Source organism: Littorina saxatilis, linkage group LG7, assembly GCF_037325665.1.
Source record: "Littorina saxatilis isolate snail1 linkage group LG7, US_GU_Lsax_2.0, whole genome shotgun sequence".
NCBI lineage: Eukaryota > Metazoa > Mollusca > Gastropoda > Littorinimorpha > Littorinidae > Littorina > Littorina saxatilis.
The window spans coordinates 19270464-19296489 of NC_090251.1; the positions used below are offsets into that span (position 1 = coordinate 19270464).

General features: G+C 44.9%; 1 protein-coding gene across 1 annotated transcript; it reads left to right on the top strand.

Moving 5' to 3' along the window:
- Positions 1 to 1316: 1316 nt before the first annotated feature.
- On the top strand, positions 1317 to 24928 carry LOC138970864 (tetraspanin-11-like). Its single transcript, XM_070343428.1, has 9 exons — positions 1317 to 1886; positions 3304 to 3365; positions 12112 to 12303; positions 12964 to 13038; positions 14189 to 14287; positions 15033 to 15150; positions 15962 to 16113; positions 16914 to 16997; positions 19438 to 24928. The coding sequence occupies exons 2-9, from the start codon at positions 3306 to 3308 to the stop codon at positions 19507 to 19509; spliced, it is 852 nt and encodes a 283-aa protein (XP_070199529.1). The 5' UTR covers positions 1317 to 1886; positions 3304 to 3305; the 3' UTR covers positions 19510 to 24928.
- The last annotated feature ends 1098 nt before the right edge of the window (positions 24929 to 26026 follow it).

A 26026-nucleotide genomic window follows, 5' to 3' on the forward strand; every position in this document is an offset into this window, starting at 1 on the left:
CACCTTTCTGATTCGGCCTCGTTGATCTTGTGTAAACTCCACACTGAACAAAAATTGAAACACCCTTCGATAGTACTGACGATGGACCTTGGGTACTTTACATTCATAGGATCAAATTTGTCCATCTAGTTTTTAAATTTAAACTTAGATATATATATATTCATCCTAAAATGTTTCCCTACTCATTCAAGGGACGTAACCACGTACTCGGTATGTTGGGCGCAAAGTAAGAATCCGGGGCAGAGTTGGAATAATCGGGATTTCCCGAAACCTCATTTGATTTCCAACAAAGCGCCGCATTTCCGGAAACGAGCTGCCTCGTCACGTTCTGGAAATGGCAACCCTTCGACTGGCACAAAAAGGTATACCCTTTTCACAGGTCATGAATGATGCATATGAAAAAGCAAGGTCTTATACAGGGGAAGTCTTGAACTGTGTAACAATTCTCTCAGTGACACTCAGCGCATGCAGCTAGCTAGTTGCTGCTGTCTCGATCTTTTTTTTCTCAGAGTAGAGTGTTACTGAGTCTGTTACAACAGGCTGAAATCATCTTTAATTTGAATCAACATTTTGCCGGCAACAATCGATCACATCAATATTGCGCACAGACTTGCACATCACGTTTTAAGAGCCTAGATTACCATGCAGTGACAAGAGCCTACTCAGTAAAGGGACGTAATGCTGTCTCTGCAGCCCAGAGAGATCTCAGTGTGTGAGTTTAATATATAATCAGTTAAGACTGAGTAAAAAATTATTAAAATCGATAGTTACCAGTGAAAAGTAATATCGGAACACTCTTGTTGTGTTTTTGTTGTTGTAAAATGTAAGATCTGAAACGTTAAAAATTACGTAAAATTGGTGCGTTTTGGTCGTTGAACTGTGTTGTTACAGCCCGCCGAAGTTATCAAAAGCGTTTTTGCTTTTCGTAATTCGGTTGGTTTGGTGCGTTATACAATGCATCTGCTTTTTCAAGTCTAAGCATTGATCACTTTAAAACACAAGGATCATCATAGGCCATCATGACTTGTTTCATTTTACATCGCATTCTAAGAAAGAGCAGAATTCTCACTATGCGCGCGGTACATTTCTAGAATCGCGTAGCGCAAAGTTGGAATTCCTACAATGGCGGCCATTGTTGGAATTCCAACAAAGCGCAGGTCATTTCCGGAAAAGCGCCGATGACGAGATGGGTCGCAACAGGTACACGTTTTCGAAGAAATCGAATTTTGGGGTGAAATCCACCAATTTTCGTCACATGCAAGAAACTGACATGCTTTTTGTCTTTAAATAAGTTCACTTCTTTTATTTGGCCAGAACACAACATTTCAGTCTCGAGTATATATCGAGTCGGAAAGGTGACAGAGGCAGAAAGCTGACATCGTTACACCGGCGCCTCTCTCAGTCTATACTGACGCACGCACGCACACACACACACACCAGTCGTCAAATAGCCGCCTATCCTACTGCAAGCAAGGTTCCGGTTGCCTTAGTCAGTTGGTCATCACTGACTTAATGTCACACCTTTACATAAGCCCATAGGCATAGGTATTTCTCACTGCACAGAAGCGTCACTCAAACCCTTGTGCTTTGTTCAAACTGCCCGTGTCGCCCGCAAGCGCTATGAGTCAGATGAGCTGTCACCTGTGTCGCCAACATCAGCTACTGAACGCAGTGGATACCAACAGGGACTTTCCCTTCAACACAGAAGAGTTCTCCGTCCGTCTGCCTCCTCTGACACCGGCACATTTGAATCCTGTCACCATGAATCACCAATTAAGCTGACTGCGGAAAATTAGAGTGTATATATACACGTTGCGCAAAATAAGGTGTTCTTCTTTAGCTACATCTCCAGTCCTCCTTCCGCGTTGTCAGCTATCGGCTTGCAGGTGAGATTTGTACCTGAACAGGTGTGAGTAACTTGCCAGACCATTAATTTGTTCCCATTGCGCAGTGGCTATACACTCCGAGTGTACACAGATTCCCATCCCTGCATGTATACACTCCGACAATAAGACAATAAGTCTATGAGTTATGCTTTGTAACAAAGCGTTCAATGAGAGGGGAACTATTAAAATTTATAAAACTTTAAAAGGCTTTCATTCTCTTTGATTTAGGGTTAAAAGTATTCATATCAACTAGTTCAATGTCGAACTTTAAGAAATTGGAACAACACTTAAAATCAAGGTAGAAACAAAATGAAATAAACTGCAGAAGTAGATGTGTCAAACTGTTTGTGACTGGCTGATGAACAACTTCAACTTGTAACGAGGCATTTTTGTCGGAGTATGTTATGTACAGGCTTGAAATGAAAATCATGTGTGTGTAATTTTTTTGTAAAGCCTTTGCATTGATGTAAGTTGTAACCAGGAAATACGATTATGATGCGAGAAATATAATGTAACTAACAAAGTCAACTACCCTGTCTTGAAGTGTACGCATACATGTGAGTATATTTCAAAGCAGGGTTTTAATAATTTTACAGTTCAAATGAATAGTAAACCACAATTACCCTAACTCTATAATAAACTCTAAGGCTATCGATAAAAATTATAAGTTATAACAAACAGAAATGGTGTAGAAGTGCTTATTCAATGTTTAACTGTATGGCCTGTTAATTAATTAGTGTTATCATTAGGAATTCATTTATAGGCCTAAGGCCTAAAAAAAAAATAGGTGTGGTTACGGTAACCCGACCTACCCTATTTTTTGGGGCCGACCCAATAACTTTTTATTATATTTGTCAAAAAAATACCAAAAAAAACCAAGTAAACGAGTGCAGAAAACGCAATGAAAGCGAAAGCGCCCGAGTCGCACACTTATTTCCCTGTCAAGTAGGTTTAATTTGTACACATTAGAAAAAAAGGTTTAAAAAAAAAAAAGTGATTGCCTACCTTCCTACCCTATTTTTTTGGCTATGTTACCGTAACCACACCTATTATTTTTTTTGGCCTAAATCAAATGATGTTCATGTCAATTCAGAATGTTTAAAATGTTGTCATTATTGTCAGAGTCAGACTCAGAGGTGCACTCAGATTGCTGACATAACATGTTGAAATGTGTACACTGTAAATGTAATGAAAAGTTGTGATGTGGGCCTTTTTTTTCGTCGTTCTAAAATGCCTTTGATGTTTTCCTGCCAAAGCTGCATCACAAGATATGTCGACGGCAAGAGTTGAAAAAACCAATTTGACCATATAAATTTACACTACAGGTGGTCATGTCAAATAAATACATGTAGTACTAGTAGTGATGTACTACCCATGGCACATACCTGTGAAATATGAACAAATCTTATTGTTTCAGCTATGGGGTGTGGGCTGAAGATGGTCGGTGTTCTACTAGTGATCTTCAATGTCCTCCTGTTTGTGAGTACATGTATCTCTTCATTCTTTTCTCTCACTTTTACCTTAGGGCATTCCTTACCTTTGACTATTATCAGTGGAACTGAGCTTTACGCTCTTGAGGCAACGCCATTAGGGGTATGTGATAGTGATACTGGGAGAAGTCCCTGCTGGGTGAACTTGTTCTTATATTAACTTTAAAAAAGTTAGAGTGTGGGTTTGTGTGTGTGTGTGTGACTGACTTCACATACAAAACTGTTTTCACAAAATTTCAACTTCAAGTAATTGAGTAAATGTACTGCGAGAACATTCATGCCAAATTTGTTCTCAATTCTAAAAAAAGAAATTCATACAATGATAGTGATAACTGATATAATATATATGTGAGTCGGGTTAAGATATGTAATTTAATCCAAAATTTTATAAGTAAATTTTGATTTGATTAATATACTTACACGACTCACATCATGTGTGTGTGTGTGTGTGTGTACGTGTGTGTGTGTGCGTGTGTGTGTACTTTTAACATTGTACGCTAAGTTTTTGCTTAGTGCTTGGGTTCTTGGTGTCTCAGTTAAATGTATGCTTTGTTTGCTTGTTGATTTGTGCTAGTTTATTCTATAATGAATTTGTAAAGCGCCTGGAGCCAATTGATGGGACTCGCGCTATAGAAAAGTTATTTATTATTATTATTATTATTATTATTATGAATACCCTAGCTCCCACCTACCACGCTTAGGGTTTCCCTAAGAATGAACAGATCACTTCAGTGGGAGTGAGCTTTCACAACATGGCGGCGGTGGAGTCACGCGTGAGCGGTCACGTGACGGTATGACCTTGACTCTTGTCTACATGGGTTATAGGTCAAGGCCGTTCTTTTTTAGGGGGTTACTTCCCCTTTGGGGTGAAGCGTAGTTCAGCGTCTTAGCACTAAAACTGAATTAAATTACATATTCTTACTCCGAATCACATGATTAGCATTGACACACTTCGAGATGCAAAGGTCCTGATAAAAGCTTACCCGTCTAAGTATAAGGGAAGCAACCTCAACTAAAAAAGTGACAGCACCATGGTACTTGCCACCCGCGGTTGCCTCCCATTAGTGGGTGAACTACGTCACCATTGGTGCCTACCACGTGATACACAGATCAATCGACTTCTATCACTTGAGAGAGACGGTCGTGTTTGCTTTTGCTCTGGCTGTTTTCGTTGTCTGCTGACACCCACCGGCCTCGGCTCCCGTCGTCTTGCTGGCTTTGCGGCTGGTGAGATCATTCCTTTTTGTCTTTGACTTGTTGTTATTGTTCTGCTGTTAATTTCGCTAGTCCGTTGGACTTTGAAGTTTTCAGTAGTTGTTGGCTTCCTTGCCGGTTGCCATTTTCTGTCTAACACGTGCCTTTGCTATTCTGTTGTTTTCGTCCGTGCGGACGCTTAACGCTATTTCTAGCTTGCTTTTAGCTTCCTTTCGGTTGCTACTTCGCATGTGTTAGTTGTTTGTGCTTGCTTGCTTCTGAATTTTGTGTCCGTTCGGACTTTGCTATTTTCAGTTGTTTGTTTACATTTTTCGCTCGGTCTTAACATGGCCGATAGTGAGAAAAAGAAGGGGGGGAAGGCTGAGGGCAAGGGCAAGGGCCCTGGTAAGCCCAAATCCTCTACTCCCGTGTCTTCTAGCAAGAATCCTCTTATCACTGTGTCAGACTCTCAGGGTAAAGTTTCGTTTTCGGTACCGTTCTCGGTGCCAGACGATTTGCCGTCTGGCTCTCAACCGCGTCCGTCTGCCCCTAAGGCCGCCGTTTCTACTTCGGTTGCGGCACCAGAGTCCTCTGCTCTGGTGTCTACTTTGATTTCCTCTTTGCTTCCAGAGATTAGAAGCTTGGTACGTGAGGAGATGTCACGGACAGACGCTGTGGCCAGCACTGTCCCCCGCCCGGGGGTTAGCGACATTCATTCCTTGGCCTCTTTGTTGAGTTTGGATCCTGCAGTGTCCTTGTCTGCCCTTGACCAGACTGCCGGCCAAGGTGACCTTGGTGGACTGTCCCAGCCGGGACTCTCGTCTTCTCTTCCTGACCTGCACTCGTTGCCTACTACTTGTGGTAGTGTGACAGTGCATGTCCCTCCGGGGACAAGGTCACAGCAAGGTTGGTGCTCGCAGCAGCCGTTTTCGGCAGCTGCGCTTCCGTTTCTCGGAAGCAGAGGTTCACCTGCTCGTGCACAGGCTACTGTCACGTCCGGCTCGAGCTTCGCCCTATTCCAGCAGTCGTCCGCGACAGTTGGGCACCCGGCTCCGGCCGGGAGTAGTGATTCCTCGGTTAGTGCACAGACTACTGTCACGTCCGGGTTGAACCACGCCTTACCACAGCAGCCGTTTCCGGCAGCTGTCCTCTCCGGAGGTAGAGGTCATTCCTCAAGTGCACAGGCTACTGTCACTTCCGGTTTGACCCAAGGTCATTCAGGTCATTCCGCTAGTGCACAGGCTACTGTCACTCCCGGTTTGTCTCATGGTCATTCAGGTCATTCCTTGAGTGCTCAGGCTACTGTCACTCCCGGTTTGACTGAAGGTCACCCCTACGGGGTTCCGGGCGTCAGCTCTCATTCTGTGCAGCAACAAGGCTGGCATAGCGCTGCTGTTTCGGCTGCTTTTCCGGCTCCGCCCGGATTGGCCAGTTCACTTCCCATGACCTTGGGGCACACGGGCTTCCTGCCTCAGGTGAGACATCAGCTGCCACACACTTCTGTGCTTGGGTCAGCTGATGCCTCACGACCTTCAGCTTCGGTCTTTGACCTTGCTCATCCTCTTAGTCAGGATACGAGTTTGGTTGACCTTCAGCAGGACGGACTTCAGTTTTCTGGCCCCCCGGCACAGCGTCCTTTCGTGGATTCGGATGGCTTTGCGCCACCTCCTTCGTTCGTTGCTTCGGACGCTAGGTCCCTCGACGACGAGCAGACGCTTTCGGGGGCTCCGGCCAATTTCAAGGTTGCCCTTGAAGCTGCCGCGGAGGTCACGTCCCGCTATTTTCCGGAAGGAGCTACAGCTTCGGCGATGCCCTCTGCGGCCGCGCCTTCCGCGATGGCTGACTTCCGGTTGGCGAAGGAGGAAGATAGCTACTTCCGGTTCCTTGAGTCGCCCTCAGTGGCGTTTCAGTTCTCAAGGCTCTTCGCCAAGGGCACGCCTTCTGGCGGTGGTCTAGCTTCAGCCTCAGTTCCTTTGCTGGTGCCTCATGGTTCAGCCCCAGAACCGGCTTTGGAATATCTCGCCTCTCCTGCTCAGGCTTCCTCCTTTGTTCCCCTTGCGGCTCAGAGGAAGCTGCCTATGCCCAAGTTGTCTCGGAACTTGCTCTCGCTGTTTGCACTTCCGCGTGCACCTTTACAGGTCACACCGGAACTTCTTCCACTTCTCACGAAGCCCCTGAAGAAGGATTCCTGTCTGCCTCTTTCTGAGCAGACTCTTTCCGCTTCTGAAGAAGTTGGCAGACAGCTCTTGGAACTTAGTTCCATTTCGGAGACGCTCCTTCGCGCCCTTTCTCGGGCTCTCACAGAGTCTTTGGCACCCTTTACTCTGAGCACGGAGCAGGACGCGGAAGACATCTGCACTCTTCTCTCGACACTCGCTAGGGTGAACGAAGAACAAATGAGGTTGTCCTCTCTGCACTACACTCATGTGGTCATGTGCAGAAGGGACTTGTTCCTTGCCCACTCACAGTTCACTGAGGAGTCGACAAGGAACACCCTCCGTTCGTCGCCCTTGGTCGAGGGCTCTCTCTTCGGCCACCTGGCCGCTGATGCCAGGAAGCAGGAGATTGAGAGTAACAGAGACACTCAGTTCTCTTCCTTCGCTCTTCAGAATCTGAAGCAGCAGAAGCAGGCTCAGTCTAAGCAGACTAAGACCTCCGCTCAGCCGCACCCTGCTTCCCGCAAGCGGCCTCATGCCCCTTCCCGTGGTTCGGGCAAGAGGTCCTCTTCGGGCAGGGGTAGAGGCGCTCCCCAGGGAAAGCCTCACCCCCAATGAAGCGTCCCCGACTTCACCCCCCCCCCCCCCCCCCCCCCGCCCTCCACCTTGGTGATGGCGGGGGGCCCTTCAAGGGCGCTGTCGCATTGGCTGGAGTCTACGAACAGCCAATGGATAGTGGGCGTTGTGAGGTCGGGATTCCGCTTACTGTGGCTGGAGGACAAGGCCCCTCTTTCCAGGTCTCCTCCAGCCTTCAAGCCCCCCTTCTCACAAGAGGCAAGGGCCGTCCTCCACTCGGAGGTTGCCTCTCTGGTGGAGAAGGGCGCGGTGGAGGCAGTCTCAGACCACAGCTCCCCGGGGTTTTACGGGCGGCTCTTTGACGTCCCCAAGGCCTCGGGAGCCTGGCGTCCTGTTTTGGACCTGTCGTTCCTCAACACCTTTCTGAGAACGATTCGGTTCAAAATGGAGACGCCTGCCTCGGTCAGAGATGCGCTCCGCCCGGGAGATTGGGCGACCTCCATAGACTTGACGGATGCGTACTTCCACATTTTGGTGCATCCAGCCGACCGGAAATGGCTCCGTTTCCGGTGGGCAGATCAAGTCTACCAGTTCCGCGCACTTCCCTTCGGCCTGTCTCTCGCTCCATGGATTTTCACCATGGTGGTGAGACAGGTTTGCGCACTGGTGAGGGCCCGGGGTGTTCGTCTGCGGGCTTACCTCGACGGCTGGCTCATTTTGGGCAGAGCGAGGCTCTTTGCTTGCAGCACACCCAGATGGTTCTCCGGGAGGCCAGCTTGCTGGGATTCTCGGTCAACCGAGCAAAGTCCGAGCTCGTACCGTCACAGACGTTCACCTACTTGGGGATGTCTTTCGATACGGTCTCCTGGACGGTCCGCCCCTCTCAGAAGCGGGTGGACAAGCTCCAGGCTCTCCTGCGCTCGACTTTGCTTCTCCCGAGGGCTTCCCTCCGGACCATGGCCTCCATCTTGGGGCAGATGGAATCCATGGCCCTCCTGGTTCCACTGGGGAGAGCTCACAAACGTCCACTTCAGCACGCGCTGAAGCCGTTTGTGGATTCTCCCTGTGTGGATTGGAACGCGCTGGTTCCCCTCGGGGAATGGTTCCAGACTGCATCCCTCCCGTGGTTGGACACAGGTTGGCTCTGCAGGGGGGTTCCGATCGCGGCTCCCCCTCCCGACTTGGACCTCTTTACGGATGCGTCCCTGCTGGGTTGGGGAGCGCACACGGAACGGCTCACGGCCTCCGGTCTGTGGTCTGCGGAACAGAGCTCATGGCATATCAACTCGTTGTAGTTGGAGGCCGTGTTTCTGGCTCTGGTCGCGTTTCTCCCTTCCCTTGTCACCAAGCACGTCCGTCTGTTCACAGACAATACTACAGTGGCTGCGTATGTGAACAAACAGGGAGGTTCGCGGTCCCCCACTCTCTCGCAGGACCTGCGAGATCCTGACTTGGTGTGCCCAGCACCAGATCTCGCTCATAGCACGGTACCTGCCGGGAAGGCTCAACACTCTTGCGGATGCGCTCAGCCGCTCCGACAAGGTGTTGCAGTCGGAATGGACCATCACGCATGGGGCTCTGCTCCGTCTTTGGTCCCGAGCTCCGAAGCCTCTGGTGGATCTCTTCGCCACCAGATTCTCCAGGCGCCTTCCCATCTTTGTGTCTCCCTTCCCCGACCCGGAGGCTTGGGAGACCAATGCACTGGAGATCCCCTGGTCGGGTCTAGAGGCTTACGCCTTTCCTCCCTTCCAGCTGCTCAGCCGGGTGATCAGGAAGGCGGAGCTGGAGGGACCGCCTCTTCTTCTGATCGCCCCGTGGTGGCCGTCTCAGACTTGGTTCCCGGACCTTCTGAGGCTGGCTCGGGGTCCTCCTATCCCTCTGTCTCTCGTGAGGGGAGAGCTCGTTCAACCTCGAACAGGCGTTCCTCACGAGGACCCGCAGTCTCTAAACCTTCACGCGTGGAGACTGTGAGGTCAGCTTTGAAACGTTCCGGTGCTTCAGAACGTACCTTGCACCTAGTTCAGCGCTCTCATAGAGCTTCTACTTCAATGGTGTATTCCTCTCACTGGAAATCCTGGGTTTCGTGGTGTCAGTCTCACAGAGTTAATCCGGTGGCACCACGTACAATGCATGTGGCCAACCATTTGGCCGATTTGTCTTCACAGGGAGTCTCCTCTGCGTCGCTGAAGGTCCGTAGATCGGCAATCTCTTCGACCCTTAAACAAATCGGTCACTCTATCAGCCTTAGTACTGTTATTGCTGGGGTGATCAAGGGGGCAGCCCTTGAGGAGGTCAAGACGCGTTCCGCTTTACCCAAATGGGACCTCTTTCTGGTTTTAGAGTTTTTGCGCTCTTCGGCTTTCGAGCCTCTAGCTGACTCTAGTCTTCCTAACCTTACTAGGAAGGCTCTTTTTCTCCTCCTGGCTACGGCTCGCAGGGGGAGCGAGATTCACGCTCTTTCAGGTAGTCCTCAGGACATCTCTAGAGAGCAGGATGGTTCTATTTCCTTGCGCTTCCGAGAGGGTTTTTTGGCTAAGAACCAGTCTCCAGGCCAACCTTCTCCGCTGATTCTGGTGAAGCCTCTAGCACATATCTTGGCCACGGATGATCCCGATATGGTCAACTGCCCGGTCAGGGCTCTTGAGGCCTATCTCTCCCGTACTAGTTCTATCCGGTCGAGCTCTCAGAAGCTCTTGTTCATCTCTTTGAACACCGCTATGGATAAGGATATTACAAGAACAACCTTGGCCAGGTGGGTGTCGGCTACAATTAAACAGGCCTATGCATGGGACCTGTCTAGAAAGGGGGGGGGGGGGGTCGCAGCCTGGCTTTCCCCTCCGCTCTGCCCGAGCTCACGAGTCAAGAGCCTGGTCTTCCTCCTTGGCCGTCTTACGGTCTCGGAGGCTAGACGACGTCTTACGCACTGCATACTGGCGCTCAGACGATGTTTTCATCAGCTTTTATTTGAGAGACATTGCTGCACTCTGCCAGGACGGAGAGAGGCAGCGGGGCAATGCCTTTCCAGAACATAAGAGTGAGTTTGAACTTTTTTGATCTTTCCCACCACCTTGTTGGAGTTATCTGCTAATCATGTGATTCGGAGTAAGAATATGTAATTTAATCGAAAATTTTTAATTAAATTTTCATTTGATTAATATACTTACCCGAATCACATGGGTCCCGCAGTGGGGCACTGCGGTTATGAAATTAAAGGCCCCTCCTGTTTTTGGAACCGCAGGAGCTTTCTAGTTTGCTGTTAGGTAGATTTTTGGTTCCTCTTTCCTGTCATGCTCTCTTTTTCTTCATGAATTCTTTTCTTTTTTCTGCCTTCTTGCTCATTCACCTGTATTTTTTCCAAAAATCTCTTCTCTTGCCGCTTGTCTCGCGATTCATGTATAGTTTAATCTGTTAGTGTTCTGATGTAAGTCCAGCAGTAGATAGGTTAAGCCTATTTTAACATACTGGAAACTGGTAATCTTCCAGTAGGTATTAATTTAGTTTTACTAAAGCCTGCTGGGACACAAGTAATGGGTTAGTGCATTTGTAAACAGGAATCGCTTGACAAGTGGCCCCCTTCATCCCCCCCTTCCTCGTCCTGATATGGCTCTGCGTAGTCGGCTGGACGTTAAGCAACAAATAAACAAACAAACAAACAAAGAATCACATGGGTAATTCCCTCCCGCCTGCCCCGCTTTATAGTTTCTTAGTATTCTATAAGTCGATTGATCTGTGTATCACGTGGTAGGCACCAATGGTGACGTAGTTCACCCACTAATGGGAGGCAACCGCGGGTGGCAAGTACCATGGTGCTGTCACTTTTTTAGTTGAGGTTGCTTCCCTTATACTTAGACGGGTAAGCTTTTATCAGGACCTTTGCATCTCGAAGTGTGTCAATGCTAATCATGTGATTCGGGTAAGTATATATTAATCAAATGAAAATTTAATTAAAAATTTTCGAGTTAATGCTACATGTGAGTCGGGTAAGTATATTAACTCATTCGCTGCGCGTCTAAATTTCCCCTGTGTTCCCTGCCAACGCGCGATTTAGAGCCATTTTGAAAAAATTATTAAAAATCAACAACACAAGATAACCTTACATACCTTATGTTTTTGCAAAGTTTGGAACTTACTCTTTTAGAAAATATATGAAACATTTGAAAGTACATACCTTTTGTTGTCTTCATATCCAGGCAAAATATCCAATTTGAAGCAAAACAAAAAAACTTTCTACGTCATGGGTTCATCATACACAATGTCATGATCGACACTTGCATTGCCCGAATCATCACCCAAATGATCGTCCATTGGCACAAAATCGTCACCAGAATCTAAAATATCATCTCCACTATCATCATCACTGATGTCAAGATCAGAACCGTACTGAATAACACGTTCTAGCACTCTTTTCAAGTTACTACGTCTCAGCAGAACAATCCGCCATCTTGGAAAAGTCAAAACACGTGGGTCGCACACCGTCAACAAAATTTTTATTAATCCCAACAATTTAAGGGAAGGAACTGTTTACAGTGAATGGTACCACTGTAGACAGATAGAAGTTCATTGCAGGGGTTGTTTCCCTTGGTCAGCAGGACCGTTTACACCGTTAAAAATTTGTGATATCCGTCGGAACTCAAGTACCGGCACGCAGCCAACGCTAAACACAGGTGTCGGAATTCCAGTTCCGACACGCAGCGAATGAGTTAATCAAATCAAAATTTACTAATAAAATTTTGGATTATGTGCATGTATTTTTGTTTGCAGTTATTCGGACTAGCCCTAGTAATGATTATGTGCATGTATTTTTTGCAGTTATTCGGACTAGCCTTAGTTGCAGTTGGCCTGTGGTCCGTGATAGACAAGGTGTATGTGGCTGGTGTTATCGGCGATGACCTGTTCTCGGCGGCTTCCTACTTGGTCATCATAACCGGCGTCATTCTGCTTGGTGTCAGCGTTGTGGGTGTGTGTGCTGTCCGCAAAGAACAGCGACTCTTTGTTATTGTGGTGAGTTGTTGGACTTGGTGTGCAGCATGCAGATCTCTCTCTCTCTCTCTCTCTCTCTCTCTCTCTCTCTCTCTCTCTCTCTCTCTCTCTCTCTCTCTCTCTCTCTCTCTCTCTCTCTCTCTCTCTCTTTCTCTCTCTCTCTCTCTCTCTTCTATTTTTTCTTGTTATTAATCGAGTTACCCTCAATGGGCGAGGGCCAGACGAAAAAAAGCATGTATACTTTGCTTATTCTGTTACCCTCGATAAATAAAATAAAGTTCAAAGTTCAAAAAGTTCTCTCTCTCTCGCTCTCTCGAGGGCTGGATGTAAAAAAGCACCTGTTTGCTTATGCCATTACCCTCGTTAATAAAGAATTTGTCATTGTCATTGTCTCTCTCTCTCTCTCTCTCTCTCTCTCTCTCTCTCTCTCTCTCTCTCTCTCTCTCTCTCTCTCTCTCTCTCTCTCTCTCTCTCTCTCTCTCTCTCTCTCTTTCATTTGACTATGTCTTATTCTTTTGCCATTTCAAGTTCGATGCCAAAATTGTGTTCTGTTTCCTTCATAAAAAATATGCAAGCATGAAACAATGAATTTTTTTCTTGTACTTATGGTTTCGTGAGTATTGTCTTGATTCATCACCACAAAATTTACTTGACATGTGATCCTTTTTTCATTTTTTTCAGTATTTTGTGCTGCTTTTGGTGATCTTCTGCACACTCTTAGTGACAGCTGTATTGGCAGTTGTCTTGAAGTCAGAGGTAAGGTTAGGTGGCTTCCTTACTAATACTATGGACATAAGTGGAAAGAGTATTCAAGGGTGCTCTATCTGAAATATTGAACAGAGCACTTATTTGCATCAAAACTGCAATAACAAATCTAAAACATTTCAAATTTGAAAGTTCCAGAATCAAGAATTTTTTTAAAAAACAAGGAAAGTTAATTATTGGGAAGTTTAATAATAAAACAAACCGCTCATTAGTCTAGTGGACAGACAAACAAACAATAGTGAGCTTGTGAACAGAAAATGAACTCCGCTCAGTTAGGCTTTGTTTTGTCCATCTCAAGATGGTGATCCATTATTTAATTCATTGTTCATTATCTCATTATAGTTTAGTCCATCCACTTCAAAGATCACAAGGTCAATGTGAATGTTTTGATGAAATGTTCTGGCCTTTGTTTTTTGAAAACTGCTTGGAAACCATGCAAACATCAACGTACCACATTCAAGGTAGCTAACCCTTTTAGAATGTCCTAATGTAATATCTAAATTACTCATAACTGCTAAGTGCTACGCTTTCACTTTCAGTGTAGCATGCTACCTTTTAAGACAACTTGCTACGCTGATATGCCAAGCTTAAAATTGCTAGGCCCAAACAAATAATCATAAGCATGCAACAGTTTCCTCTTCCTTGTCACTCCTGGTACTCATTTCTGTTTCTCACTCAGTGTAGCCATATGAATATGGGTCATAAAACATTGTCTACACTGAAAATTGGCTCTGCCGACACTCTCTACTGGGCATTATAATGTTCCTGCTTTCTAAATAAACATTTTAAAAATGTGTGTTCTTGCACAGGATAGCAAAAATGTGAATGTGCAAATACATTGTAAACAATGCTATACTTAAACACCATTTGCTACACTGAAAATTTAAAACAAAATTGTAAATTGTCACACTTGATGTTTCATACAGGTTTGCAGGGTCTGATTACTAACTAGCCAACATGTTTCATTATAATGATCCCTTGACATGTACAGTCAAACTCGACAGAAAAACATCTGGCCATTCTCGGATCTGGTTTTGTGTTATATTTGGTGTTGCACTGTGTGTTATATTTGGTGTTGCACTGTGTGTTATATTTGGTGTTGCACTGTGTGTTATATTTGGTGTTGCACTGTGTGTTGCAGCTGGAGGACACAATGGTGAACGAGATGCGCAGCTCCCTGGTGTCAGGCTATGGGGCCGATGGGGAGATCACTGCTTCCTGGGACAGACTGCAAAGGGAGGTGAGATTGCTGCATTTTTTATCTGGTACACAGCAGCACACATTTTCTGCATGCACACACATCAATCAATCAATGAGTCTTATATCGCGCATATTCCGTGGGTACAGTTCTAGGCGCTCTGCAGTGATGCCGTGTGAGATGAAATTTTATACGGCCAGTAGATTGCAGCCATTTCGGCGCATATTTACCTTTCACGGCCTATTATTCCAAGTCACACGGGTATAGGTAGACAATTATTAACTGTGCCTAAGCAATTTTGCCAGGAAAGACCCTTTTGTCAATCGTGGGATCTTTAACGTGCACACCCAATGTAGTGTACACGGGGGGAGGTTCGGACACCGAAGAGAGTCTGCACACAAAGTTGACTCTGTGAAATAAATTTCCGCCGAACCTGGGATCGAACTCACGCTGACAGCGGCCAACTGAATACAAATCCAGCGCGCTACCAACTGAGCTATATCCCCGCCCATACATACACATTGGCATCCATCACTGTGTGGTAAAAATATGTCAGGGTACTACTGGCGTGTCAGTGAATCTACCATATGCACTGCAGTATGTGTGTGTGTCCTTTTCCGCCTGTGAGTATGCAAGGAGCCTCAGGATATGAATGGCAGCAGAGTTGAGGATGTCCGTGGCTTTTTTAGTGGGTTAACTCTATGTGACTTATGACTGCATTGACCCAGACCCCCAATATGATGGTGAAATAGCTGTGCTGCTTACCATGTGATGAGTGTGATTTCAGCTGGAATGCTGTGGAGTGCGTGCCGAGGTTGGGATGGGTTCAGATCTGGAGACCATCAGACAGGATTCCTGGCTGCTGTACTTACGAACCCGCTGGTACCAGGATGCACGGCAACAGAGTGAGTTTTCTTCCTCTCGTAATAAACAGCTTCAACACACACAAGCCCAAGAAGCGTAATGCTGAACAATAGACAGGACTGTCTGCTGAGCCTGCCCGGTGACTTCTGCCAGGTGGCATGCCACCAGTCCCTGTCGCCAGAAGGGGCCAGCATTGTACGCCAATCACCCTATTTACACTGACCCCGTACCTTTAGTGCGCTGGTTATATGATGTGTGGCACATGTTGAAACCAAAAAATAAAAATAAAGTATTTGAAATTCCCAAATGAGTTTTATTTCATTATCGCTCATCATTCTTAACCCTTCTTAAAAGCTTAGAGGGTTTTGCTTTGGGCAGTCGCTCTGCTTCCATCAGCTATTTCCCTCATACAGTGTGTGTGATAAGTTCTGCTACTGTTTTTGTTAGGTTGTTTAGTAACTTTTTGGGAGTTAATATTCCTATGCAAATTAAGGAGGTTTTTTGCCAGGTATGGCACAAAATGTGTTCTGAAGTGCTATAACTACACACATTGTGCTCCCTCCCCCTGGGCACTGACCCTTGACCCCACCAGGCCCAGTAAGCACAAAACTGTACCTAATGGTAGACCCTGACCGCTCAATGATGGTGCGGATGTTCCGCTCCTGGGAAAGTGCATAGCTGGATGGAAACCAAACACTTAGTTTGATTAGTTGAAATTAAGATTTGTTTGAAATTTCAACCAATCTGATCCAGCACTTGGGTCCCAATCAGTTTGGTACTTTCTTGTGCGCACAACCCCAGGCATCTGCGTCTTCCATGTGTTATCACTCACTGTCTTCATTTTGCTTTCAGATCTGGAGCCAAAGGAATATGTGCCTCGGTCCTGCTGTGTGTATGATTCCAAGATCAATGGCTACATTGATGCCGGCAAGTGCCAGAGCTGGAGTTTTGGGCCCCCAGGCAACCTGAAGCTTCCTGTCAACAACAACGCACTGCACTATGATGTACGTCACAATTTACCTGCCACTCTTTAGTTCACAGATTGCGCTAGCCATTTTCCAAAATATGTAGTTCTTTGACAAGTTTGATTCCTGGCTTATGGAGAAAACAGTCATTCTGACGTGCGAACCTGTCAATCCAAGTACACAGCGGTTGTATTATATTTGCATTAAAAAATATTCTGTAAAATAAAATGTCATGTGATATGTATGACTGGTAGGCAATTTCATTTCTGGTATGTCAATGTATTTACAGGCAAAATATTGCAAATTGCTAGTTCAAGCTATCCCTGTTGCCCCAATGCCTCACCATGCTACATACTTTCACTTTTTCTTTCATATAAACTACAAAGTAATATGATGCATATTTGTTTGTGTTTCTACCTGCTTCCTGTGAGGTTTTAGCATTTAACGTTCACTGGAAAGGAAAATTCATTATGGTTACTTGGCTACAATTTGTTTTAGTTTGAAATTGACAGAGATACTTCCCATGTCATGGGAACTCAACATAGGAGGCCGCATCATTCGGTACAGAAGGCCAATGGTTCATAGAAGACCTTACCTGGCATCTGCTTGTTGACTTACTGCTGCGTTCATAAACTTTAAGACAACTTTGTATTAGTGCTGATAACTTAAACCTACTGTTATTAAAAGAACAAACAAGAGAAATAACCTGATGGAAAAGGAGAAAGAGATTCCCTGATGAAAATTCATTGGTAGGCTTGAGCGAAAGTGTGCAAGCTTTTTTACTTTTACTACTTTACTTGTACAAGTTGTAGTCTTATACATGTTATCATTTCTTGCAGGGTTGCTATGAAAAAGCAAAGCAGTTAGTTGGTGAGCAAGCAGACATCCTTGTTGGCTGCACGTTCGCTTTCGCTTTTTCTCTGGTAAGTGTGTGTTTTCAATTATTGTGCTAAAAGTACAGTTAAACAAGCAAAAAACTTAGTCTCTCAAACTGTACCCTCCTCCCCCCCCCCCCCCCCCCCCCCTGTTCTTACCTTAAATCAACCATCCTTTTGTTTCCAGGCACAAGAGGTCTCTTAATCTCTTTAGACTTCACACCAAATACTTAACCCTTATTAGTAAAGTCATTAATGTCTCTAGTTATTTGATTGTGGGCATTTTATTCTTCCTCTGTTGACACTTTCATTATGCATCTTCAGGGGTGTCATTTTGCGTTGGCAGTCAGTGAAACGCCCTAAGTTATTTCAAATGGCTGTATAGTTTACCTCCCTTTCAACAGAGCTTGGTAACTTTTTCACTGCATGGGAAAGGTGGGTACATCACGAAGCGTCCCGGTACCGAAGCGTCCCGGTACCGAAGCGTCCCGGTGCCGAAGCGTCCCGGTACCGAAGCGTCCCACTATAACGCGTCACAGGGGTATCGGGACGCTTTGGTACCGGGACGCTTCGGGACGCTCCCGCGCAGTAGGGCACGAAGCGTCCCGGTACCGAAGCGTCCCGGTGCCGAAGCGTCCCGGTACCAGTCACCACGCACATCCTTGGCTCGCATGCCAATGTATTATATAGCAAAGGGAATGCCTGTAACTCACACAGAGCAATCACTTGGTCTTAAACGTGCACAAGACAAAAACTTTCATACTGGGGGAGCAAGCCAGTGAGCGAGTTTTCGCGAGGAACAGGGTTGAGCTATGGTAGGGTCACTGCGCATGTCTGGTTTTTTTCTTCGCGGAAACGCTGTTGGGTTGTGTCCAGTCGCGTCCCTTGCAACAAGATGGCGACAAGCGCGTTACGGATTTACTGTTGTGGAGAGTTGATGGACGACGATGATGAACAAGCAGTACTGTTTTATTGTTGATGTGAATGTAATGCCAAAACATCGAACTATCGATTCGAACGTCAATGAAGAAGTGAGCGTGAAAATCGAGCGCAAAACAGCCGGGTAAAAGTTCAGGGCGCTAAAGTACATTTGAGCCGAAATCGCACCCAAACTCCTGTTGACCTCATTTCTTCCCAAAATAAACATCACTGCTAAAATAAAATGCATTAAAACCAAGACAGTATCCAACCCAGTATCCTTAATTTTTGAAAGGCTAAGTGATTTACAACAAATGTCTTCTCACAATCCGTAACTTTGTCAAAAAATATTTGCAGAAGTTTCTCACCTCGCCTTGGCAGCCATCTTGGAACTGGAGAGACCCTACGCAGGAAGCAAGGTTGAAAGTTGGTTAACCGGTGACGTCACTCCAGTCGTACCGGACCGAGTTTTTGCGACCTCCGGTTCGACTCGAGTCACCTTAGTTGACGCTAAAACTCGCTCAGTCTGAAGAGTACTCGGGTCCAGCGCGAGCGTTCTTTATTACCCAAATGAACCCAAACAAATCCAAATTAACCCAAATGATACAATTTAAAAGTCAGAGGCAGAAATGAAAAGACTTTTTCCGACGCTCACGCTTAGTGAAGCCAGAAAGCGTGTGTGATAACAGACATATCCCTCTTGTGAACGGAAGCCTACGGACTTTTCCCCCGAACTTGTCCACACGGGTACAGTATTTCCAAATTGGTGTGTTGTGAGTACAGATCTAAAGTAAAGTTGGGGAAAAGTTGGACAAAAAGTGATTTTTTTTTACCGAAAGCAAATCAAGGTCTGTGCAAAATTAAAAAAATCAGTGAAGTCAATGTCAAATCAAGGTCAAGATTAAATTTAAAAAAAATAAATATGGTTAGTCAAGTCAAGGTCAAATCAAGGTCAACAAGGGCGGATCTGGGGGGGTTACACGGGTTACGTAACCCCCCCCACCCCCCCCAAAAAAGAGGTAATTTATTGGCTCAGGATGCACCAGATAGCTCTATTTTGCTTCCTTGGATAAACAAAATTTCCGGGGGGGGGGGGGGATGCCCCCGGACCCCCCTAGAGGCTTAGGCGCCTTCGGCGCCGTCAACTTGTATCTTCGCAGTCATTTTGTAACCCCCCCTCCAAAGTGAATTGATCCGCCCTTGGTCAAGGTTTAAAAAAAAAAAAAAAAGTTTAAGTCCTGTGACGCGTTATAGTGGGACGCTTCGGTACCGGGACGCTTTGGTACCGGGACGCTTCGGTACCGGGACGCTTTGGTACCGGGACGCTTCGGTACCGGGACGCTTTGGTACCGGGACGCTTCGGGGTGTCCCCGGAAAGGTTACACCAAGGACTGCCTTCATTTTCCAAAATGTGTTTGAAAGCTTGATGGTAATTTTAGTGCATTTTCCCCAAAAAAACAAGCCCAGCAACATTCCTGATCTAAAACTAGTCTCTTTTTTTTTGTCATGGTTTTTGTCCCATCAAGATGTTTTGACTGTGAAGATGATAACTTGATCCACTGTGTTTCAGATCGGGGGTCTGGCGCTGACAGTGCTGCTATACAGACTTCTTGGGCAACAGACACGAGTTATTAAACAGTGATCAACTTTCTGCTACTGCTGGCCTGTTCACCCATTTCGTCAAACTGTGTGTTTGTACTTTGAAGACAAAATTAATGCTTTGAGGAGAGGAAGGTGTTAAAATAAAACAAGCATGCTGCTGGTTCTGTGTCGCGGAACTCATTCCTCACTGAGGCGGCAATCATGCTAACACTAACAGCACACAGTTCACTGCCTTCATCCCAGTGCTCAGGGCCTTGTGCGTAAAGTTGTCAGCCGTTTGGATTTCTCTTGATTCACACTGATGTACATTTTGATGTTGTATCTGAGTATTTTGTTTTCTGTTTTTGTGATTGACTGGGTGCGAAGCTTTTAATATTTTTGTACCCCTTATTTTTCATGAATAATGCTGCTTAGCTGGAGTTTCTCTTTCTGCTTAACGAATATGTTTGCATGTTGTCTTATTTTATTTTATTTTATCTTTTAACACCAGAGCCAGTAGCAGGGGAATGTTGTATTTGATTGTTGTCTCCCCTGCCACCTACACTCTTAGAAATGAAATAAGTTCTGAACTAAGACAGTTACAGCTGTCAAACATGGCATGATCAAACATGATCAAACTTGATGTTTTGTAAATCAATATTACATTAAAGAAAAGAAGAATGTAACCTACAAAAACAGGTGGCTAGGTCAGGGCAACTAGTCAGACAATAGTGTTGTAAGTTCAAGTGTAACATAGCAATCACTATTGTTCTAGAGCATGACTTCAATATCTCATTTTTATATGTCTCCATTGTACCAGGGTTTTCATGTGCACTGTCACATTTTGCACAATTTTAAGACCAATTTGAAAGCACTTGTGGTTCATTTTTGTTTTTTGATGCATTTTCCAAAAATAATGGCTCAAGTGAATTCATGAAGTTAAATGTGCATGTGGTTTTTTGTTGGTTTTTTATTTTATAGCTGTCAAATAGAGGCTTCAAATGTTTTACATTTGCTGTGGTAAAGAAATACAGTGGCATGGTAATACATTGTGTTCCGTGCTGGGAGAGAACTTATTTTTCTCCATTTTAGCTAGCACTCCGTTGTGGTAATCTATAGTGCAATGTGTATATTTATGTTGATCAAGATGGACGACTATGGCTGCAATCAGAAATGGCTTTGTGTGTTTGTGAAGACACGTTGAGCAGGTTTGTGAAGATATTTCCTGTCTTTTCTAGTCAGCGAATGTCGAAGTTAGGGTGTGTGTGTATCTAGGTGTCTGTGTGTACAAATATCATTTTCACGAATTATGAATTTTCTTGTACAATCTTAAACTTTTTTAAAGCCTGATGCATGTTGATAATATATTATTCTGTCTATGCTACAAACACAAAACATCATTTTATGTTTTACAGTGCTGTTGTACAAGTGTTATATTCATACTAGGGAAAGATGGTAGATTTGACGTAAGTTGCATGAAAAAGAAAGGTAATTTAGGGAAAGAGAGAGCGTGCAGACACTTCCTCAAGTACTTTTGGCTCTTTCTTGGGTCTGTTTTATGATTCAGTTTTTCCTTTCCCTTTCTCCTTTCTTGTGGGGGAAGGGGAGGAGGTATTGTTGTATAAGTATTATCATTCCAGGTTCAGTATGTGTATTGTTCTTGTGTATTTTACAATGTATTTTCACAGTTCATGTACATCGCAATTTTACCTATTGTGAATATGCAATCAAGAAGTGTTGGTGTTTTACTGACTATCAATGGCAAATGACAACCCATGGTCGCTCATGTGGGTGGTTTTTTATGGTTTAATTTTCTAAATGAAATTAAATGGGTTGGATGGGTAGGAAAGCCGGAGACTTGCCTGTGAGTAACTGCGCGTATTGAGATTACAGAATTAAGAAAATGGCTGTGTCCCCCATCTCCACAATATATGGATGTAACCGAGTGCCGAAACACCACAATCACCTTTGGAGGCGAAGTCCAATCAAACAGGATTGAGAACTTTAGAGCTTATTTCTAAGCCCTATAAAAACTGTTATGCATTCGCAAAGGAATCCATGAACATACAGAGAGACAAAAGCCGCCAGACCCCATCACAAACAGAACTCTACAATCCACAGGTGTTGCCTTGCGAGCTATAAATAGCTCACAACTTCTAAGGCGAACAACTCTGCAGAGTCTGCTGTGAAGGGCGACGGTAGTCTCCCTGTCACATGGAGGTTCAGGGGAAAAAACCACTTGAAACCTCCAGGAATCTGAGCAAATAAAGGCTTGCAAGGAAAGTAAATTTACAGAGGTTATTAACCTCATGCCTCCCAGAGTGCACAATATTGCCGACTGGAGAACCTTTATGCAGATCTTGGAAACCAATGCAAAAACCCCATGCATTTCACTTTGGCTTTCAAATGATCTACAATTGCTATGTGTTGCATTTCTGTTTCTACCCGCTTCCTGCGAGGTTTGAAGATTTAGTATTGGGATACTCGCTGTGGTTACTTTGCTACCATTTATTAAACGTTGAAATTGACGGAGTTACTTCCTATGTCAATTGGGAGCTGCTTTGGTGACAGCTTCACTCTGTGCGAGAGGCAAAGGGTTAAAGGTACTGAACTTGTCAGATCCAGGTGCACGGAGCCCCTGGGGCTTTTAGTCATACCTCAGGCAGCTATCCGTTAGAAGAACTACCAAGTTTCATTGACTTGCACCCAAAGAGTCAAGAACTGCGATTAAATTACATATTCTTACTCCAATTCTTATGAATGCATTGACTTCAGTCTCACATGCTAGATGTCGAAAAAACCACTCAAATTACCTGCCCTTAGTAGGGTGGTAACCAAGCTAAAAGCGACGCCATAGCCGTTGCTATGGCCTGACCTTGCTCAGTTACCCACAACACCCTGCGCACCACGTGAGCGCCAGCATTCGTAATAATCATTCTCGACTTTCGACAACACACGGTGGACGTGTCGATTTTTGTCACTCACTTTTGGCCTTCGCATGCCGGCTTGTCCGTGAGACTAGCTGGTTCTTGTGGGTCTACCTGTCCATCTACCTTTTGGTGAGATCTTTCCTTTTTTCTTTGATGGTAGCTTTGTTTTGAACAGGCACGCAGAGGTTTTTCGTTCTGGGTGACTGTTTTTCGCCGGTCTTAAAATGGCCCACAACAAAGCTAATCTTGGCGCGAGACTGGAAGGTGACAAGGCTCTTAGCCCGGTTAAGAAAACTAAACCTAAGAGTAAGCCTAAGAACGTTGATTTGCCTATTATGCGGGTCGTAGATCCGTCAAACAGCACTTCTTTTGATGTTCCTATCCCTCCGAGGGCGGGTTCAGTTCTTTCACAGCTCGCTTCCCCCGTTGGGGGGTAATCAGCCGGGGCCTTCGGCCTTTAGGCTCCTTATAGACTGAATTGTTGGGTGGCTATTCTTTCCCCTTTCTCTGTGTAAGGGGAATCAGTCATTGTCCTCCTTTTGAGGGGGACGTAACGATGTTTTGTGTCTTTATTCTCAGCTGTTTCAGGCGCGATAGGCGGTTCCCGCCCTCTCGTTCTTCAGCTTCGCACTGTGGTCTAGTGCAAATGGCCTGTTCGGTTCAGCCTGTTTTTGCCTCTGTGCCGTGTTGCGTTCTGGTCGCCTAGGCGAAGTTTTGCAAACGGCTTACTGGAGATCAGACGATGTGTTCATCAGTTTCTATCTTCGGGATATCTCCTGCACGCGGCTAGTCGGCTCCAGTGCATTGCCGGCTTTAGTTGCTGCAGGGCAGGTCCTTACAAGGACATAAGTAGGTTCCCTCCACCTTTAGGAGGAATCTGCATTCATAAGAATTGGAGTAAGAATATGTAATTTAATGGAAAATGTTTAAGTAAATTTTCATTTGATTAATATACTTACCCAATTCTTATAGTTAATACCCTCCCATCCATCCCCGCTGTCTTATATCCTTGGGGTGTTTTAATAGTCTCGAATGATTATTACGGATGCTGGCGCTCACGTGGTGCGCAGGGTGTTGTGGGTAACTGAGCAAGGTCAGGCCATAGCAACGGCTATGGCGTCGCTTTTAGCTTGGTTACCACCCTACTAAGGGCAGGTAATTTGAGTGGTTTTTTCGACATCTAGCATGTGAGACTGAAGTCAATGCATTCATAAGAATTGGGCAAGTATATTAATCAAATGAAAATTTACCTAAAAATTTTCCATTTTTTTACGAATTAATTTCGTACTCGGACCCGGCTGGTCTTGACCTATTTTTGGATCTAAATTTAGATCAGGTAGATCACCACATCATGCACAAAAAGACACGTCACTAGCAAACTATGTCAGACATCATCATGAGTTTGTGTAAAACAAAATGGAGGCCGGAATCACTCAGTTGAATCGAACTCCGACCAAACACCACGTAATAACTAGGTTAATTTATGCACTCGCGTGAACAAGAAACTGTTGAGCTTCACAGATGTCGTCGTTGGGTAGTTTTGGGTTTGTTTTACTACCATAGGAGGATTTTTGAACTGTAAATGCACTCAGCTGCAACAAAAACGCAAAACGAAGGCTGTGAGCTGCACTGTGCCTTTAACGGAAAACCTGGAAAAGGAGGGTCTCAAAGCGGAGGGGCACTCAAACCCCCTGGAGGACAAGACAAGAGGCTTGCCCTTTTTAAGGACCTGTTTTTCTCACTTACAAGTATGTGTATGTCAAAGAAACTGAGTTTCTGATAACCTACATCAGGATATGGTCAATGTTACAATGAATTTGCATTTGCCTGCTGAAGGGCTGGATTTATTTATTTGAGGCATACCTTTTGTATGTGTGAGAAGGATCCGTGTGTATATTCTCATGTCTAATCTTGCCTGTGTACACCAAATTTTAATCTTTTTTTCAGGAACTTTTTAAAGAATATCATATATTTTACAGCTAGCTTAGTTTGCATTCTGATGATTGTCCTTTTTCTTACTGTCTTCTTGGAGCATGTCTGTATTTTAGTGTCTGTGTGTGTCTGCTGGGGAGTACATGTATGTACACTTATTTCTGTGATGCACGACTATCACTACTGATGTATTTGTTATCAAGAAACAAGAAAGGTATGTTGTTGGAACGTTATATTTATAACATAACAAAATGGTAAGTTCACTGCAGTCATTTAAGTGGACAAACAGACAAACACTTATTATACAGAAAATAAACTTATCTGACAAGTTTCAGAGCGAGCTTCTGGACAAGTTTCTGAGCGAGCTTTTGGACAATTTGTCAGATAAGTTTATTTTGTTGTTGTTTAAGTGTTTGTCTGTCTGTCCAATTAGGAGACCGCTGGATTGAAGATCAGTGAACGTAATATTTTGTTTTGTTACAAATATAACGTTCCAATAACATACCTTTTTGATTCTGAATTTTGTATTTTGTTATCACTATTTGTTACACAAATTGCAGCCATTATGTTGTTTATGTCTGAGATTTGCACTTCAAGCAAAAGGTGAATTTCACATGAGACTCGAGTTGCTTGTGTTCATTTCTTTGCATGGCAGTTGACACCATGTTTATTTCTGTAGTATCTTGCCACTGATGCTTTGCAAATCTGTGGGATGCAGTATATGTGTTATATATGTATAACACAGGACTGGGTGGCCGAGTGGTAACGCACTTGCGCTCGGAAGCGAGAGGTTGCGTGTTCGACCCTGGGTCAGGCCGCTATTTTCTCCCCTCTTTCCTAACCTAGGTGGTGGGTTCAAGTGCTAGTCTTTCGGATGAGACGAAAAACCGAGGTCCCTTCGTCAGACCTGTTTACCCCTAAAACATTGCATGTGTATTTTCTGGGAGCAAAATGAGGCAAATGTGTAGTTTTGTAATTGAATGTGTAGAATTTCTCGTCGACCTATCACAACAACAAGAACAATGATTGCTACTTTTTACCACATGTATTGATTGACTGACGGAAAAATGGGAATTGCAGACAGTGCAATGAGCATGATGTTTTCCTTTCCGCGAAGACAAGGCATGGGTAGTCCTGATGATATTTTGGCAGAAAGACTTGGTTCGGCGCATTGCTCGTCTTTTTCTTTTTGGTCGGTGGCCTTTCGGAGTCATTTTCTTCACAGTTCTATGATCTTCACTTTCGTGTGCTCTGCGTTCAGCCATTGTGTCAAAACGCCCGCATGGTTTGGCAGTAACGCTTTCAGTTGTGCCCGGCATTTGCTTGGAGAAGCCTATTCGGCATTAACAAGCTACAACGCAACGCCCGTGGGCGCTTTACGCGCTGCACGCAGCAAACGACTGGATTGGAAAATGGATCGGTCAAGGGAGATGAAGAAAATTACGGATTGTGATATGCGTAGCCGAAACAATACCGTTTGCGTGCAGGGACGGGGCGGTGTGAGAGCACAACGGGACAAAATACCGTTTGCGTAGAAAACGACAGACTTGCGTAGTTGCGTAGTATATTATTCAAATTCGTAGTTTACTACGCTCAATGTGTAGTGTAAACAGGTCTGCTTCGTGTACACTACATTGGGGTGTGCACGTTAAAGATCCCACGATTGACAAAAGGGTCTTTCCTGGCAAAATTGTATAGGCATAGATAAAAATGTCC

Bases quoted from the DNA above. Each gene is read 5' to 3' on its own strand.
- LOC138970864 (XM_070343428.1), top strand. From the start codon at position 3,306: ATGGGGTGTGGGCTGAAGATGGTCGGTGTTCTACTAGTGATCTTCAAT. The intron at 3,366-12,111 runs GTGAGTACATGT...TATTTTTTGCAG, and splicing joins TCTTCAATGTCCTCCTGTTT to TTATTCGGACTAGCCTTAGT. The intron at 16,114-16,913 runs GTACGTCACAAT...CATTTCTTGCAG, and splicing joins ACAACGCACTGCACTATGAT to GGTTGCTATGAAAAAGCAAA.